Below are 18,204 nucleotides of genomic sequence, written 5' to 3'. Positions count from 1 at the left end.
CTGACTGGTAGGATGTTAACTTGCCTCACCTTGTCTGGAATCTAACAGAAGGTGTTTAATAAATGTGTTCGGTGACTGAGAAGACTTGAATCGTCAATTCAGAGATCCTGCCGCCTCTTTTTGACATAATTTTGTTCTTTTGTACTCCCCCCACCCCACCCGCTTACCTAATGCATTCCTATTTCCAAGGAAACCGGTATAAACAGAAAAGCTAAGAATATGGGCTGAGTAGACAGAAAGGATAATGGTCACTCATGCATTTCTGATACCCGAAGCCAGGAGAAGCATTTGCCGATAGATAAGGAGGAGACCTGATTTTTATTCATTAATGGGCAAACCGTCCTTGGAGAAAATAACGCCTCAGTCAACAGATCTGTGAGTGGGGTGACCTCCCCCAGGCCTTTCAGTTACTTTAAATATTAAATGTTAAGATAAAACTGGCTGGGTCAATTAAGACAGATGAGCTCTCCAGAGAATTCATATTTGAAAACTTTATTTTCTCAAATGAGCACCAACACAGATTGGAAATATGACAGAAACAATGCACTTTTCTCTAATACTGAACCACTATGTACAAATACAGGAAAAGGTGATGACAAATTATTTGAAAATAATCATCTTTGTTATTAAAGCAAAGTGACCTGAAAAATGCCAACAACAACAACAACAACAAAAAGATAAACAAAAGAAAGTAACAAAACCCAAACCCAACACGTAGTTTGTAAACACGAGCATAAATAGACTCTGTATTCAAAGATCGCCTCTGCAGGTTGGAGAAGGGAACTCTCACTCTCGCTGAAATTTTATACAAAACGTATGGGCAGATAGAATTTGGAAAAATGAGAATAGCTTGTTTATTCTTGCTTTACCTTATATTACTGGCAGAGTTCATGCCTGTATTTTAATTTTTAAAATTAAACATCTCTTTCCTCTACCTAGACCATTATTAGCACATTTTCTCACTTGAGGCAGACTTAAAAAACATGTGAGTTGACTGTGTTCAAGATTTGATTTCTCAGCCTCTTCCTGGGTCAATCTGAACTTTTTTTTTTTTTTAATAAAAAGCTGCTATTAACAAGGTACGTGCATTATTTTCTTACTGTTCTTTCAACCCAAACCAGTCCATGTTTTACCATGATGTGGCTTCTACAACTGGAGCCCTGGGATGTGTGATGCAGACACTCACATCTCAGAAAACCACAGATCTGACTCTGCCTGATCTTCACAAACAGGTTTCCTTTAAGGTCTGGAAAAGTTGAGCACACAAGGAAAGAAACGGGAGTAAACCGGCAACAGTGCCACGCTCAGGAAAACAAGACCCGAGGTTTGTGCTGTTGGTCCACTCAGGAACAAAACTACCACCAGAGAGAAAGAGAAGGGAAATCATTATGTGCCCAAGGTGTAAACTATAGGTATAGTGTCCCCAATAAAAAAAACAGGAGGCACAATCCAAAGTACTTTACACGCACACACACACGATTCCAATTTTCCAATTTGTTTCACTCTGTTACTAAATTTATTTGATTATATTTATTTCTTTTCTAGCCAATACTGGTGCAAGGAAATACTTGGATTCTCAACCTGCTAATGTAGAGTCCATTCCAATGGGGAAAAATACAGCAAGGCATTGCTTTATTGCCTCCAGACTAATGTGACGGAGATCTTTTTTTATTTTTTTAAAAAAGAATACATTGGTGATCACTGTTTCCCTTAAAATATACTTCAAGAAATGCAGAGAAAAACCATAAAATTTAAAAATGAAAAATAAAAAGTGCTCTCAGGGGATCTGAGAAAACAGCACCAAATATATTATTTAAAAAATTAAATATTATTTACAAAAGTATATATTCACAAGCAACTGTTTCTTTTATATATACCCACTTGAAAATCTTTGTATAAAGGGGATGCCTCTATTTCACACACTGACCTGCCAGGAAAGATGTCCTCCATCCTATGTCCCTGATCTTACTACTGTCCACGGAGTCGGGGCACCACTCAGTCAGGCCCAGATGACAATCTGTGGCTTTTAACTTCGGCTGAATTTGATTCGTGCCAATTCAGCCCATCAGCAGCCTGAGACGAACAGCAAGGATGGGCTGGGCTGGGGTGGGTGTCAGCCAGGGCCACCAAGGCCATGTGACCTGGGATGGAACTGGAGCGTCTGTGGCTGGACTTGAGCGGACAATGAAGGCAGCTGCTGGAGGCACAGAACTCTGGGCCGATTCCTTTCTCACTCCTCGCCTCCCCTTCCTTACTCCCTCAACCCCAATTCCCTGAACCTACCAGGGGTGAGTGGACGAGGTCTTTGGTTATGCTGAGTCAATGATTTGGTGAGGAAAATTAAAGAATGAAGTGACTGAGGCCATGCGTTGATGCATCTCCACTGCTCAGCCGAGGGCTCTCTGATACCACCAGACGTCAGGCAGACAAGCCATGAATGGAGCTGAAGGTTTAAGAAGCACTTTTGGTTTCATTGACATGAAGGGAAAGCCTAATGAGTTGGGTTTTTGTTTTTCTATATTTATGGAAAAAAACAACATTTTACTCAGGTCTTTTTGCACCACGTATGGTGCCCTCCACCCCTGGATGCTCAATGGATAATATTAATTTAAAAAACAAACAAAAAAACCAAAACACCAAAACCAGGGTCTTATTGGAGCCTGGGCTGATCCGTGCAGGCCCCACCCCCAAGGAAGAAGAGGGACACATCGGTCTCCTTCTGTTGAAAATTCCAGGGCACCTCATGTCTGGTTTCTCTGTTGTCATACTCCATTCTTACTTTCAAAGACAAAACACTTACCCATGTTTAGCCCCGTTTTCTTATTATGGGAAGGAGTATCAATTGCCAGGACATTCCCTGAGCAAGGGGGCTAATCAAAATTCGTAACTGAAGGCCACTACCTTCAGGGGGCTGGAAGGGAATCTATGACTTCTGGGCTGGCAAGCCCGCTGAGGAATGTGAAAGTCGTAAAAAATTTATTTTTTGAGATCTTGGGCCTGGGAGTGCCTGGGAACCAGAGGAACTATTTCTCTGGGAGGAAAAACGCAATACTTTTTTTTTTTTAAAAAAAACTTCAGTCTGCTTTTCAGTAATGTGAGGAGAACAAAATCTCCCAGGGCTACTAAAGCACCGAAGATGTGGGCGAGAAGCCTTTGGGAACAAAGTTCCATTTCTAAAACTCAGAAGTCTTACAGAGGCAGTCTACTGTGAGCCTGGAGCCCCCTGCCTTCTGTCCTGCTGTCCACCTCGGCCGGCAGGACCACGCCATCTCAGGCCCCCCATCCTGCAGTCAGCACACAGAGACACAAAAAGGCATTTCCACCGCCGACCCATTCCCTAGGCAGCGGTTCTCAACCTGTGGGGCGCCACCCCTTTGGCGGTCGAACGACCCTTTCACAGGGGTCGCCTAAGACCATCCTGCATATCAGATATTTACATGACGATTCATAACAGTAGCGACATTACAGTTATGAAGTAGCAATGAAAATAATTTTATGGTTGGGTCACAACATGAGGAACTGTATTTAAAGGGCCAGAAGGTTGAGAACCACTGCCCTAGGGGAATTTGGTTCAATTCTGAAAAATCCTGGGTTGGCTGCTTGAATCTTGGTTAATCAATTTTATAGACTCTTGTCTCCATGAACACACTCTTTTGTGATTTCTAAGGTGAATATTCCTGTAGGATCAGCCTACCTGGAGAATGAGATACTGAGGATTACCTGACACAACTTACACATATCTGAACAATAATATTTTCAGTCCAAGCAATGAAATGAACTCAGCTCAACGAGTTTCTGTCATGCGCTGTGTACTGGCTAAACTGCTGTGGAACAGACTTCACAGTGTTGATTAAATGTAACAGACTCCTCCCTCTCTCAGGAGCCTCACAGGGATTTGTTCTCCACTTCACCTAAGATAATGAACTTTGATAAGGAGGAGAGGAGCGGGGGTGTTGGGTAATAGTAAAATTTGACATCTGACATCAAGTCTGATCCCTCCCCCTACTGGACCATTCGGACAGTTTTCTTCACATTCAAGCTATCACTAAGCTCAAACCCTTGGGACTTTGTTTTCCACAAACTATGACGATAGAACTGGAGAAAACCACCCCAAAACTCTATGTACGGAGAACTGCTGACCTCCCTGAAGCTGCTGCACACCAGAGACGGAAGGAAGAGGCACCGCACCTGCAGTGGTTCAAAGCTAGGCTCCTCCCAGCTTCGCCCCCCACACCCCGTTCCTCGCCACGGCGCTCTCTCCTCTCACTGAGGGCCAGGGAAACGGTCAGACACGCAGAAATGCTAATTGGTTTTACATGGAGTTTTTTCCGAGCCCAATATCTGAGCCATTTCTGCAAGAGCTCCCGCGAACTGCAGCTCCTTGTTCCCTGTTCTCCTCAATTACTGATTTTTACCTGGTTCCTGGTCACAGCCTTTGGGATGTTTGGATTTTGCACCCATTGCAAATGGCAGTCCCCCTCCTCTCACCTCTGGTGGCTGGAGAGGAAACGAAGATTACCCAGAGGAGCGGTGGGGCTCCAGAGTCATCCAAACCCAGCTGGGCTTCCCCCACAATCACTCACAGCCTCCAGACACCCCGACTGGCCCAGGAGAAGCAGGCCGCTGCCCCGCCAGCTAGGATTAGGGCCACTCTGGGGCCCACCTGCTCACCTGGCCCCTGTGGTGTCAGGAGCAGAAACTTCTGATCAGAGAGAGCACGGCCATGAGGTATTTTTTTTCTCTTTGTCCTTTTAGACAACTTGGTTACTTCAAGCCTAAGTTACCAGGTCTCCGGGAGTAGCACAATTGTGTCCCTACCTCTCCCCTCCCGTCCCCTGCCCACCCTGGAACCCTCAAAGTTCCCCCTTGCTCACACCCCGCCGTGCACTGCTCCCCCGACCAGAGGCCGTCAGGCAGCTCTCACGTGGGCCCCAGGCCCTGATCAGCGTGGGCTGCCGCCATGCGGTCAGGCGTCTGTTCCTTTTGCTGTTTTGTTTTCAGCCAACACGAGAACAGAGAGAGAAGCCAGGATCAACTCACAAACAGATACAAAGCATAGAGACAGAGAGACAGCGATTTAGAGGCCGGTCACCAGAAAGACGGCGTCGGGGTGGGCGGATGCCCCAGGGGGCCAGGCCCCTACATGGATGGAACCAAGTGTCCAGTCACTCTCTCACGCTTGGGTAGAATGTTCAGTTGGGTGGCGTTCACGCGGACACGGCTGGCGGCGGCGGCTCCCGGCTCAGTCCCAGCCATTGTCCTTGATCATGTGTGCCAGCTCAATGATGTATTTCCCTTCTTTATATTTCTGGCTGCTTTCAAAGGCGTGCTCCTAGGAAACACAAGGAAGAGAAAAGGTGCTCAGTGACCGAAGACAAGCAGGTGACGTTGGTGGCACAGGTGCAAAGGCGGGGCCCGTGGCAGGCAGAGAAGCCTTTGCCCCGCTGTACCCAGACTCACGGAGGGAACTCCCGCTCCGCCACGTAAGGACACTGTGTCCCTTTCAATGCACTAGGGCACTGGGGCGACCCCAGGGCTTCCTCCACATTTACAACAGAATTGCCTTAGGATCTCTGCTCATTCAGGTCTTTGCCCAAATGTCACCATCTCAGTAGGCTCTTGCCAAAACTCAGCGACTTAAGACCAGAGCTTCCACCGCAATCCCTCCCCACAGCAGAGTATCACTTTCCAATGTGCGCTGTAACCTGCGCGTCTATTTTGTGCGTTGTCTTGCCTCCCACTACGACGACATCAACTTCGTGGGAGGCAGACATTTCCTTTGTTCTGTTCACGGGCCTATCCCTAGCGCCAAGAAGACTGCTCGGCACATAACGGGTCTTCGATAAATAACTGCCGAATGAATGAATGCATTTCATTCATCTGTGTATACGAATGTGTATGCCTTTTGGGGGACACCCTATATTTTGTCTTGGGGAACTTGGTGTCTGACGCTAACCAGAAATCTGCCCTATGGATGTGTTCGTACAATGTCTGTGTTATATTTTAAAACTAGACTTTGTTAGGCTTAGAGAAAAGACAGGGAGAGAAACAAAGTATGGTGAGGCCAAACAGGTCTTTTCATTTCTTACCTTGCTGTTTCTATGTCAGATGTGTTACGTCTGTTTTTCCTTCTCTGCCTTTCTCCAGAGACACAGGAGCTGTATGAGCCCACCCAGCTGCCAGGCCTCCGGGGGGCGGGGGGGGGGCGCTCACTACAAAGCACAAAGTACCTGGCAGCTCCCCGCACTAACCTTGCAGCACTGCGGACTTTCCAGCTTGTGATAAGCCCCACACAGAGAGAAGTCCTTCACAGGAGTGAGGTCAGGGGGCTGTTATTTGCAGGCATAGATACCTAAAACATCCTGGTGGATGAGCAGTCATTGGACGGCTAAGGTCAGTGCAGAGAAGCAGTGGACATCAGCTCTTCCTCCTGAGTCCCCATATTAGTATCTAAATCCTACTGACGAGAGGTTCTTCTGGCCTAGAGCTCAGGGCTCTGGGCTGCAGGAGGAGAGTTCAGCCTTCAGTCTTTGGTTGAGAGGACTCATTCCACAGAGTAGAGAGGGACGGGCTCCAACAGAGAATGCACTAACACCACACACAAGAGCTGTGGGCTCAGCAGTGATATTCCTGACACTTCATTATTCCCCATCTGTGTGTGTGTGTGTGTGTGTGTGTGTGTGTGTGAGAGAGAGAGAGAGAGAGAGAGAGAGAGAAAGAGGTGCATACAGCAGAGAATGTGGTTCAGAAATAAGACCTATTGTCCCATAGTAGTGTGTTCAGGGTGGGGAGAGGAAAAAACAAAACTAGGAAAGTGGGAGTGTATCCTTATTAAAAAAACACACACACACAAAACAAAATACAAAAAAAATCAACACTCCCGAAGTCACAGGGCATTTGCACAATGTCACCACTGGGCTCCAGTGGGCGGAGCACCACATCTGGAGTCTGAACTCCACCCCAGCGGAGAGCTCCACTCTGCTTCCCAGTGTCAGAAGCGCCACTTAACGGTTTACAATGTACAAAATGATAAACTTTCCATTTACAAAACTGGGACAATTAAAGCATTTCACAGGATTACTGTGCGGGTCAGAAGAAATCATGGGGTGAAGGCTGGAGCACTGGCCCGGTACACAGAGGCGATCCACAGATATTTGGGGAGATGGATGCATACATTCTACCGGCCCCACTACCTCCTCCGTTTACCTGTGGCTTTGCTCCCCGGCCAGGACTGCGAACACCCAGGGGCAAGGACTACATAGCTTCCTTCTCTTTTGTATCCAACAAACACAAAGGCTCTCAATAAAGCTCTGTCAAGCGGTGAGTCATTTGCCCTGAAGTAATTTAGGAGCAAAACCAACCAACTCAGACTTATCTTCTGTCTGTAACCCAGCACCGCCTGAAAGGAATCAGACAGCCCAGAGAAGGGGGAGAACGTTACTGGATAATCAATCCAGAACCGTGGCCCCCAGATCACCCAGCAGGGCCAGTGGCCACACAGGGGGGTGGGAGCGGGGCGAATGGTCAAGGCCAGTTTTTCCCCAGAAGAAACCACCAAGGGAACCATAGGGAGCTCGGGCCAAACCACCTTGGTGTCGTGAAACACAGCGTCTAGGCTTTTTCCTTTCTAATCCAAACCTTTCAAGGGAGATGCAAATGCTGCTCATTACAGACTCCACCTGCAGCCGGTTTCAAGATTTGCATATTTTTAAACTTTATTTAAATGCAAGCATACTTTTATGCCTGGCTTCCATTGTTCAACATCCTTTTTAAATAGAAGTCCTATTTTCAGAACAGTTTTAGACTCACAGCAAAAAAGGAGCAGAAGGCACAGAGATTTCCCCTCTACTCTCCTGCTCCCACAGACACACAACCTCCCCCACCAGCAGACCCCGTAGAGTGGTACATGTGTTACAACAACAAACCCACATCCACACGTCATTATCCTTCTGCCAGCAGCTTGGAATCCTGCAGGTTCCTCCTACCTGACGCAGGTGACATGGCCCTAGGCAACTGATGGGGCGGAATGTAAGGGATCTTATGGGATAAGCTGCCCTCCCAGAGATAGGAAGACTCATTTGTTCAATTCCGCCACAGTGACCGCAAGGGCAGAGAAAAGCACTGTGAAAGATCACCCAGTAAAAACAACAACAATAATACAAGTATTTTCATAGAACACATATACCTCCTCCCACCCTGGCAAAGGACTGCTGACTTTCCTAGGTACCGAGAAGGTGTGGAAAATACTTGCTGAGTTAAGCAACGAAGGGATGAATGTCTGGTTGGCAAAGTCCAGCCGTGACTATGGCTGACAGTGGGCATGCACTACCAATACTTGATGATGCCGAGCACAGGGCCCAGGACTAGAGTTGCTCTGGGGGCATTTACTGGGGCATGAAAGCATGGGCGCTGCAGTCAGACCACGACCTGGACCCCATTCATGTAATGGTTAGATAACATTGTACGTACTACTAACCTCCCTAAGCCTCAGTGTCCTCATCCTTAATAGGGGTTAAGCCGGCTGGTGTGGCTCAGAGTTTGAGCATCGACCTGTGAATCCGGAGGTCAGAGTCCAATTCCTGGTCAGGGCACATGAAGGGGTTGTGGGCTCAATCTCCAGTGGGGGGTCGTGCAGGAGGCAGCCGATCAATGACTCTCTCTCAACGATGTTTCTATCTCTCTCTTCCTCTCGGATCAATAAAAACTTATTTTTTAAAAATAGGGATTAACATATGACCTATCCTCTAGGGCAGTGGTTCTCAACCTTCCTAATGCCTCGACCCTTTAATACAGTTCCTCATGTTGTGGTGACCCCCAATTTCATTGTTACAAATTCAACATAATTAAAGCATAGTGATTAATCACAAAAACAATATGTAATTATATATGTGTTTTCCGGTGGTCTTAGGCGACCCCTGTGAAAGGGTCGTTCGACCTCCAAAGGGGTCGCGACCCACAGGTTGAGAACCGCTGCTCTCGGGATACTGTGAAGACTAAATAAAATAATGTATGCCTGGAACACAGTAAGCTGTCAGGAAATGCTCCGTGCCAGTGTAATTATTATTTATTTAAAGGCAAAGGGTGTGTGTGTATGTGTCTGTCTGTCTCAGGGGTGGTGTGAGGGAATGAGTAGTAAAAAGGGAAGAATGCCTGTGGCAAACAGGAGTGTGCCATGAGCTGCTCTTTGGGGTCAGGTTCCCGTCCTGGTCAAAGACAGTACCCCCAGGCCACAGAAAGGTTACTTCTAGAGCGAGGCTCTCGGCTTCCCCTGCATGTCCCTCTCTCCACCAGACTTCTCAATACTTACATATTTCCAGCCCAGAGTGGTTTTGCAGTTTTCACAGTAAATGTCTGCGACTGCGTGCAGTCCTGTTAGCAACACTCGCTCCTCCGCAGGCCCGCAGCCCACATTAACTCTATGCCAAGAGACAGAAAGAGAGAACGGGTAGTCAGTCACCTGTTCAGCATCAGTTGCTCAAGCTGAGCTCCCAGCAAAAAATTCACTGAGCACAGCGGCCTCGGGGGAAGCCCACACCAAGGAGGGTGCCCCCATAACTGAAATCATAACAACCCCCAAAGGACAGCCACGTGGAAAATCTCCACTGAAGTGAATTTTAGGTCTGCAAGTTCTGATTCAACAAGGTGACTAAAAATAGTCTCGGTGGTGGAGATTTTGCTTGGAATGTTCCTAAGAGGTGCTCTCAATCTTGTGATATAAAGGGACAAACTGACGGCCACACTGTAAAAGTTCTCAGCCGTGGGCACAGCTCCTCGGAGCTTCCTGGGGGCTGGCTGCAGCCGGAAATGTGAAACATGACAGCCCAGTCTTGCCCTGAGCATAAGGGTGAGCGAGCCCTGGGTATCAAATACACTCTGCTCCTCCACAGAGCACGCACCACCTCAACTGTGCACGCAGGGTTTCCACTGTCACAGCTCCTCGGCTTGCGTGCGCTTCACCTTCCTTTGCCGGGAAGAGGCCGTAAATGAGTGCCTGGTTAATGACTGAGGCCTGGGGCAGACTGTGCATCTGCCGGAGAACTGGAGGGCTTTCCCTAACTGGGCCTTCTCTCCAGCCTTAGGTCCTCCAGTAGATGCTGGTGTCTTCTGTGAAATCTCTTCCTTTTCCCAACATGTCTCAGACCTTGTTATAAGCCCTCACATGGAGGCTTTCTAAGAGGCACTTCAGCTTCTTCCCTATGAGACCACAGCTCTCTGAGGTGCTTCCTGGGGCTAGGGAATATATTGTTTGTAGCCAAAGATGCTGCCAAAAAATCCCCCAAAGATAACTGGCGACCACTTGTGGAGCACAACATGCCACGGGTTTTTTTATTGTGGCACAGAGGGCAGGGTCCACTGTTTAATTATGGAGTGTTGTGTTTTCCCCCCAACCCTCAAATTTGCACCAAACAATGGATGTACTGTTAAGAGACACTCACACGGAGTTAAAGAGGTATGCACGTCCTTGACTTCCTTGGAACGACTGAAATGCAAGAAGACAAATCGATGGTTAGACGTCTCTTTCCCTCACCCATTCAGGAAAATCAGCCCAAATCACAGTGATCATGACCTTCCAGGACTGACAAAGAAAAAAGGGAGCAGTGAGCCAGTTAGCATTCCAGGAGAAGGCAGAACAGACAGAGCTAAGGAGCCTGGCCAGCCCACACCAGGACTGTCTCATTTCCAGTAGCCCAGGTGAGAAGGTATTTAAAAACGCAAACTCCCAATTCCCTCCTGATCCACCTGAGATCACTGATCCACACTGGCCTTTCCGAGACCCACTTGATTTCAGCCCTGTGTGCTGGCCACGGCTTTCCTCGAGTAGTCTAGGGCATGGAAACCAGCACCGGTACTTTTGCTCACCCTCTTGGTCCAACTCTACAGAGACAGCGAAGAGTCCCTGAGGCAAGAAGAAACCATCAAACCCACCTTCTTCTCATGTGCCGTGCCTTCGTGTAGAGCAGTGGTTCTCAACCTGTGGACGACCCTTTCACAGGGGTCGCCTAACTACCATCGGAAAACACATATATAATTACATATTGTTTTTGTGATTAATCACTATGTTTTAATTATGTTCAATTTGTAACAATGAAATTGGGGGTCACCACAACATGAGGAACTGTATTAGAGGGTCGCGGCATTAGGAAGGTTGAGAACCACTGGTGTAGAGTCTAACCTCCATGACAGTTACAACCCTCTTACATGGGACGTCTCCCTTTGAGGTGTGAGCAACTTGATCTCCAGGTCACAGGAGTGCTCACTAAGCAGCACTCCCATTTAAACGTCTAGCTTAAATGTGAGCTTTCTTCTCTTCCGGCTGGAGGGTGGCAGGGAACAGGAGAAACAGGAGCCAGGGCCTGCCATGCCATTTGGCGTCTACTCCCACTAACACCGGCCCTACCCATGTCTGCCTCCTCCGGTTACCCTGAAATGTCTGGTTGACATGAGCCAGCCGTGTTCTGCATTGCTGCCTGCATTTTTAATGGTCTGACGGTTGTACCCTGAATTAAATATCTCAGTCTGCTCTGAAATCCACTCTGAAAACAAACCAACGCAAAAGGGGCTCTCCCATGACCTCTGTTACTCAGTGGCTGGAGAAACCTGGGAGTGACTGGTTAACCAGACCGGATGCAGATCGGTGCCCACGAGACAGTCGCTGTCAGAAGCACAGGACTTCAGGGATCAGTGCAGCCAGCCAGAGAGAAAGGCAGAATGCTTGACTTGTGGGAAAGTTGCCTCTGGGGCAGCTGAACCGTTGGTTGCCTCCAACATACAAACACACCAGAAGCCTTTGCTCCCAGGTGTGTAGCTCCAGATGTTCCCCAGCTGCTGCTCAAACCTAAACCAACTCTCCTGGGTCTTGAAACATCCCTGAGGAACACAGGAGCTCTCAGACTAGAATTGAGCATGAAGATGAGTGTCACAGCCTTGAAGCCGGGAAGTGTTTGGATGAGATGATGTCCCAGGGACACAGAGCACAGATTTGGCCAACCTATTGGCTCAACCTTAGAGCACGAAGACACCTGAGCCCAGCCAGGATAGCAAGGGCCTCAGGATCTGGCCCCACCACCTCTGCAGCCTCTTCTCCTGCTCCTTTCCCATGGTAGCCTTTGCTCTAGTCGGGCCCAACCCCATGAAGTTCCTGGAACTTGCACTTCACCAACTTTGCCCACAATGTTGCCCCGGGGGGGAGGCTCTTCACCCACCAATGCTAAGTCTCCGCTCGGCTTCCTCTGACCTCCCCAGGAAGAGGTGTCCCACTGGCACCTGTGTTCTGGACGCCTCCTGTTCCCTGTCAATTTTTTTATTTGATTTTAAGAACGAATTTGGATTAGCTGACCTCCAAGTCCCCTGCCAGCTCCAAAATTATATTCACTTATAGTTCAATGGCCATACATTATGAATAATCAGGAGTGTCATCCTCTAAAAAACGTTTGTCAAGCTCTAGCTGGTTTTGCCCAGTGGATAGCGCGTCGGCCTGCAGGCTGAAGGGTCCTGGGTTCAATTCCAGTCAAGGGCACATGCCCGGGTTGCGGGCTCAATTCCCAGTAGGGGGCGTGCAGTAGGCAGCCGATCAATGATTCTCATCATTGATGTTTCTATCTCTCCCTCTGCCTTCCTCTCTGAAATCAATAAAGATATATTTAAAAAGTAAGTAAAAAACATTTGTTAAGACCTTTAAGTTCAGAGCTTAGATGAAGGTGGTAATGGGAAAATAAATTCTAGAAGAAAGCAGGCAGGAAAACGGCACCACAGCTTTACCATTTATGACAGGAAAAGTCATCTGTTTCTCAAACACTCACAGGTCACCCACTATCTGTTTGGCACAAGTGGAAAGCAGGAAGCGAGGCAGCTTTCTAAGACTTTCCAGGGCAGCGGTATCCCCAGAAGGTACACATGACAACCCCCCAGAGTAGGACAAGAATACTGGAAATTTTATCTATTCTCTTTCATCTTTAAAGTTTCGCTAAACAGACATAAGACATGGATTGCCTCTGGGATCTTCCTGGGCTAGTATGTGTCATGTGTACAGGTATCTAACAGGAAGTATGGGGCTCTCGCTGTGTGTGTGTTGTTTTTTTGGGGGGATACTCTTCTGCCTTTGCTTTCAGCACGTCATGAATACCACTATTTCTGTGCTCTAGGATGTCAATAAGGAGACTGAGCTCATAAAAGCAGATCTTGAAACAGTAGGATCCTTGTAATTTTTTGTAATGAGATAAAGGACCACAAAGAGGCTCATTTACATAAAAAAATCTTTAAAATGTAAATATAAGTTATACATTTTTCTTTTGCAAAAAGACGAGCACTCCAAACTAGCTGCCTTTTGTGGTAAAAAGTAAGCTATTTTGCCAGATTTTCCAAAAACATAAACACACTAAATCTGTCCCTTCAAAGTAAAGGTGACATTTTAACAGGGAATGGAAATATAATTCCTTTTCAAAAGAAACTTTTGCTATGAAGAGAACTGGCATTTGGCAGTATTTTCATTTTGTGTGATCTTTGTAGTCTACAATGGAAATGCCTATGCACAAATTAATTCAAAATGGACAATGTTTAGAAGAAAATGCAGGAGAAAATCTTTGTTACTTAATGTTAGAAAAGATTTCTTAAGATACTTCAACAGGAACATAATTAATTTTTAAAACCTGCCAAATTGAACTTCATAAAAAAATTTTAACATTTGCTCTGAAAAAGATACTCGTAAGAGAATTAAAAAAATAAGACTGGGAGGAAATATCTGAAAATCACATATCTGACTACGGATACACATAGCAACATGGATGAACCTGAAGTGCACTGGGCTGAGGTGACCAGCGGTGCCAAAGGCTATGGAACAGGGGAGAATTTGACCACAAAGGGCTGATGGGGTGGTGAGACTGTTCTGACTTGTGAGAATGGTTACAAGAGTATGTCAACACTCACAGGACTATAATTTTACTGTATACAGAATTAAAAATCATTTTTAAAAATCCAATTAGATAAATAAAAACTAAAAATCCAATAAAATTTTAAAGAATAGCCATCTCTAAAGTTTCCTGTACCTCCACACTGTACTCCTATAGTTGTATAATGAGGAACTGTAAACAATTTCCTTATCTATTTAAAAGAATTCCAAACAAAGAGCTTCGGAGGGGTTTGCAGCCTTGTTAAAAACCGCAAGAGCAACTGCAAAGTTCAGCAAAAGCCTTTGTGTAACTGGTGGAGGGGCTGGAAAATGGGGTCAGGATTTGGTAAGCACGACGACGCTACACATGTTCCACGGAATCGCCCTTTCTTTGAAAGTCCGTTTCCAGCGAAGGAAACTTACAATGAAGTACCGAAATGCACTCTGCGTGGGACGGACCTTGGAATCACGGAATCAGAAAGTGAGGAACAAGATTTAATTTTGTTTAAAGAGTATATTCAATGACCTATACCTTCAATTAAATCAGATTAAAAGCAAATTTTATAATTTTTTCCTTTTTCTTCCGTCCTTTAAAATTACATAAATTATTAAGATTTCCTTTGCCTATATGTTTCTAATGTACACATTACATAGCAGCACATGCATACCATTTGTAAGTATGCAAATTAGGAGTATATGCACGAACATTTTACTGCCAGGGGTGTGTGATTTTAAAAAAGTCTGGAGGCCACTGCTCTGGGGCTCTGGGGTAGGGCCCAAGAGGAATGTTCTCTGGCCTGACACAGATTAGAATTCCTAGAAAGTGGGGCTAGGGGAGGACACACACAGAAGAGAAACGCCAGCCAGCCAGCCCCAGCGGCACCTCGCAGGGCCACTATGGTTCGCGCAGGCTTGTTCCACGACAGCGTGCTGGCAGGCGCCGGCGCTCTGCAAAAGGGTACCGGACCCAAGCGGGGCTGTCATCCGGCAGCATCCACTCAGGTGGCCCCTGAGCGGCTGTCTGAGAACCTGCTTCCTCAGCCTGGCACTTGGGAGCAGCCGCGTTTCCTGGGGCAGAGCTCTCCCACCAGGCCTTTCACACGGGCCCCCTGCCAAGTCCACAGTTACGATGGGAAAAACAGCGACTGAGAACAACAGGCATCTTGCAAATAGACACAGACAAGAATAGCCCCGGCTGGGTCGCTGTATCCTGTGGGGCCCGGCCCCGCCTGGCGCAACCAGGCACAGCCTGGCACTCCCCCGAGTGAGGGTGGTACCAAAGGTGGGGAGACTGAGAAGAGGTTCAGGGAGCAATCAGGATGAAGCAACCAGAATCTCAGGCTAGGAGATCCCAAACAGACGGTCAGACACATTAGTTGGCTGTCAGCACTGCCAGGCAACAAGGCAGCTCTTTGCCATGTTGTGTTTCAACCACGGCTGGTATTTAGGGCTCTGGGAAAGTTTTTTTGTTTTTTAAGTTACACAGAACTTTTCTTCTGTCCTTTATAGGAAAGTAATCATTTCAGGCCCAGCCCTTCCAGCTAGCTCAAAGCAACGGAAAGGGCTTTGAGTTTCCTGTTTAGTAGCCAAAACCACTGATTTCTGGCCCCTTTGAAAGTCTGGAAGACAGCAATGCCTTTGAAAAGGAGGAGGACCGTTGAAAAATGAATACTTCTATGGGGAGGTGGCAACAGAGCAAACATGTGGTTCCTTCCCCGTGGTGACAGGCCCAGGCCCTGGCCCTGGAGTCCTGGATACTTGGACAGACTCAGGCGTGAAGGGCTCCTGGCAGCAAGCAGAGCCTCTCGCACACAGGTCCCCTCCTCTCTTGGGAAGGCCAACCCTTTTCAACTGAGCACGTGCCTCAGGGGATGCGCAGGGGGACGGGGAAGCAGATGTCCACCGGGAGCTGGATGCATATCTGCACACGATGAGAGGACTGAGTCTTGGCACCAGAAATTCGGATAAAATTCTGGTTTTGCGTCCCAGCCGGTTTGGGTCATGGATAGAGCATCCGGCCTTCGAACCAAAGGGCTCGTGCAGGAGGCAACCAATCGATGGGTTTCTCACATCGATGTTTCTCTCTGTTGTTCCCTCTCTCCCTAAAAAAAAAAAAAAAAAGTCAATGAAAAAATATCCTCAGGCGAGGATTAACAAAAATAAAACAAACAAACAAACCAAATTCTGGTTTTGCAACTTCAACTTACAAGCTACTTGATCTTGGGAGAATCATTTAGCCTCTCTCAGCTTCTACATCTTTCACATCTGTAGGTGAGACCGTGTCTGTATTTCATAGGGCTGTTGAGAATGATAAGTAAAACAGGGTAACTGAAGAGCAGAGGGAAAAGGTCAGTTCCCTGTCTCTCCCCCTGGGCCTTTTCAGGAGCCGGAGAGGCGCAATGAAAAGGCTGCTTCTCATCTACTTGGTTCATAAACATCCTTTTCTTTGGTGACTTTGGTCTCCTCCTTTCTCTACTATTATGACAAAAGATAAAACTTTCACTCTTTGCAACTCAATGTCTCCATAAAAATGGAGGAGGTAGAGTGACGCTCCCCATGGTTCTTTTCACTTACGATGCTCTGTGACTCTGTTAGGGGCAAAAATAGATTATTAGGGACTAGCTATGGTTATAGGAAATATTAATCATGCTCTGTTAACCATGATTGCCTTGTGTTGGTTAAAGAAAGGACATTCTGACTTGGCTGGGAGTTGTGTACCCCTGGGCCCAGGGAGTCAGCCTTGGATCTGGGAGTCAATCTTTGAATGCAGCCATTCTCATTCAAGAACTGTCTATTATCATGGACAGATTATGAGTCCCACCCAGGCCTGCATAGCTTACTTCCCCATATCTGTAATCCCTACTTCCCCATGTAATCTTTGTCTTATCCTATATAAGCAGCTGGCTTATGGGGGCTACAGAGCAGATTTTTGTGGATAACCTGCTGCTCTCCCATACTGCTGGCAGTACTGGAATAAACGCTGATATATAATTCAACCCTGTCTCTGCTTTATTGGCTTAAGTAGTGACAGGCAGCAGGGACCCACTGATTGTCCAGTTACAAATCCTTTAAAGCAGCGGTCGCCAACCTTTCAGACCTCACGGACCACCAATGGTCCACGGACCACCGGTTGGCGACCGCTGCTTTAAAGCACTTGGTATTTGTTTCTCCAATTGACCATCCACAGGCACAGTTTTAATTACATGGGCTTCAACGAGGCAGACTGACAGAGTTTGAGCCCTGGCAAGCCAATTCACTTCCCCCAAACTCAATTTTCTAATCTATAAAATGGGCACAACAAAATAGTATTCACATTCACACCAGTTTTGTATAAAAAATAAGATAATGTGTATAAAAGATAGAGCTTCCTAAACTTCAAGGAATTGTATAAATGTTGTTGTTGTTAGAATGTCTTACTGTTATGCCCAGATTTCAAGATCCCCAAGAAACCACATCAGGGAGCCAGCCAATCCGATGCAAAAGCATAAGAATCTGTATTTCAAGCTAGCTTGAGCTCCCCATCCACCAGACTCACCGACACAACGACAAGCCAAGTGGCGAAGAGACAGAACCCCACCTAGAGATGGGTTTTAAAGGGGGGGTTGGAGTAAGGGGAGGAGAAAGGACTGTGCTCTGCCGATTGGCCAGGCGCAAGTCGATGTCTTGTTCCTGGGTGTGGCTAGCAGAGTCTTAGACTTCCGGGAAGAAGCTCCTTGCCAAGCACGTGGCCAAGGTAAGATGGAGGACGTAGCCCTTACCCTGGGGCAAGATGGAGGGTGTAGCCTTTACCCTGGGGCAAGGTGGAGGGCCTAGCCCTCGCCCTTTCATTACTATCTATATATATAAAGTGGTAATATACAAATTAGCCAGGTATCACGACCGCTCAGGAGGAGCCATGCAGATGGGCGAGAGGGGACTGTGTGCCACCCCCAGCCCCAGCAGACACACTCCAGGGGTGGGAGCGTGCTCCGAGTGTCCGAGGCGCGGCTTGGGGCACGCCCCCAGTGTGTGGCAGTGGTGGCCAGAGCAAAGCAGCCCGGTTCCCAGGTGCCTGGCAGCGGCAGGAGCGAAGCAGCCCCGGTCCTGGGTGCCAGAGGGAAGCCGGTCCTGGCAGCCAGGGGAAGGAAGGCCCATTCTTGAGCGAATCTTCGTGCATCGGGCCTCTAGGATAACTATAAAAGAACTTACTGGTGCCAACATAAAGCTGTTTTGTTTAGTTGAATGGTAATCCCCATTGCCATAAAAGTCACCCCTTTAAAGTATGCAATTCAGTGGCGCTTAGTATATCCACAAGGTGGTGCAACCATCACCATCTAATT

General features: G+C 47.3%; 1 protein-coding gene across 2 annotated transcripts in view; it reads right to left on the bottom strand.

The window, feature by feature from the left end:
- Positions 1-476: 476 nt before the first annotated feature.
- The window catches only part of YPEL2 (yippee like 2), a 59,523-nt gene continuing 41,795 nt past the window's right edge, over positions 477-18,204 (bottom strand). The window contains exons 3-6 of one of the 2 annotated variants that reach the window (XR_002830091.1): positions 10,437-10,480; positions 9,308-9,416; positions 4,520-5,332; positions 477-4,488 (exon numbers count right to left, since the gene is read on the bottom strand). Coding sequence is in view for 1 of the 2 variants with exons in the window: in XM_006092214.3 (XP_006092276.1) it covers positions 5,243-5,332; positions 9,308-9,416; positions 10,437-10,480 (243 nt within the window). In the remaining variant the exon portion in view is untranslated. Of the gene's footprint in view, positions 5,333-9,307; positions 9,417-10,436; positions 10,481-18,204 lie in introns of both variants that reach the window. The other variant, XM_006092214.3, reaches the window with a different exon arrangement.

Source organism: Myotis lucifugus, unplaced genomic scaffold, assembly GCF_000147115.1.
Source record: "Myotis lucifugus unplaced genomic scaffold, Myoluc2.0 scaffold_99, whole genome shotgun sequence".
Lineage (NCBI taxonomy): Eukaryota > Metazoa > Chordata > Mammalia > Chiroptera > Vespertilionidae > Myotis > Myotis lucifugus.
Note: the sequence above shows the minus strand (reverse complement) of the source record. Positions and strands in the feature narration are given on the sequence as shown.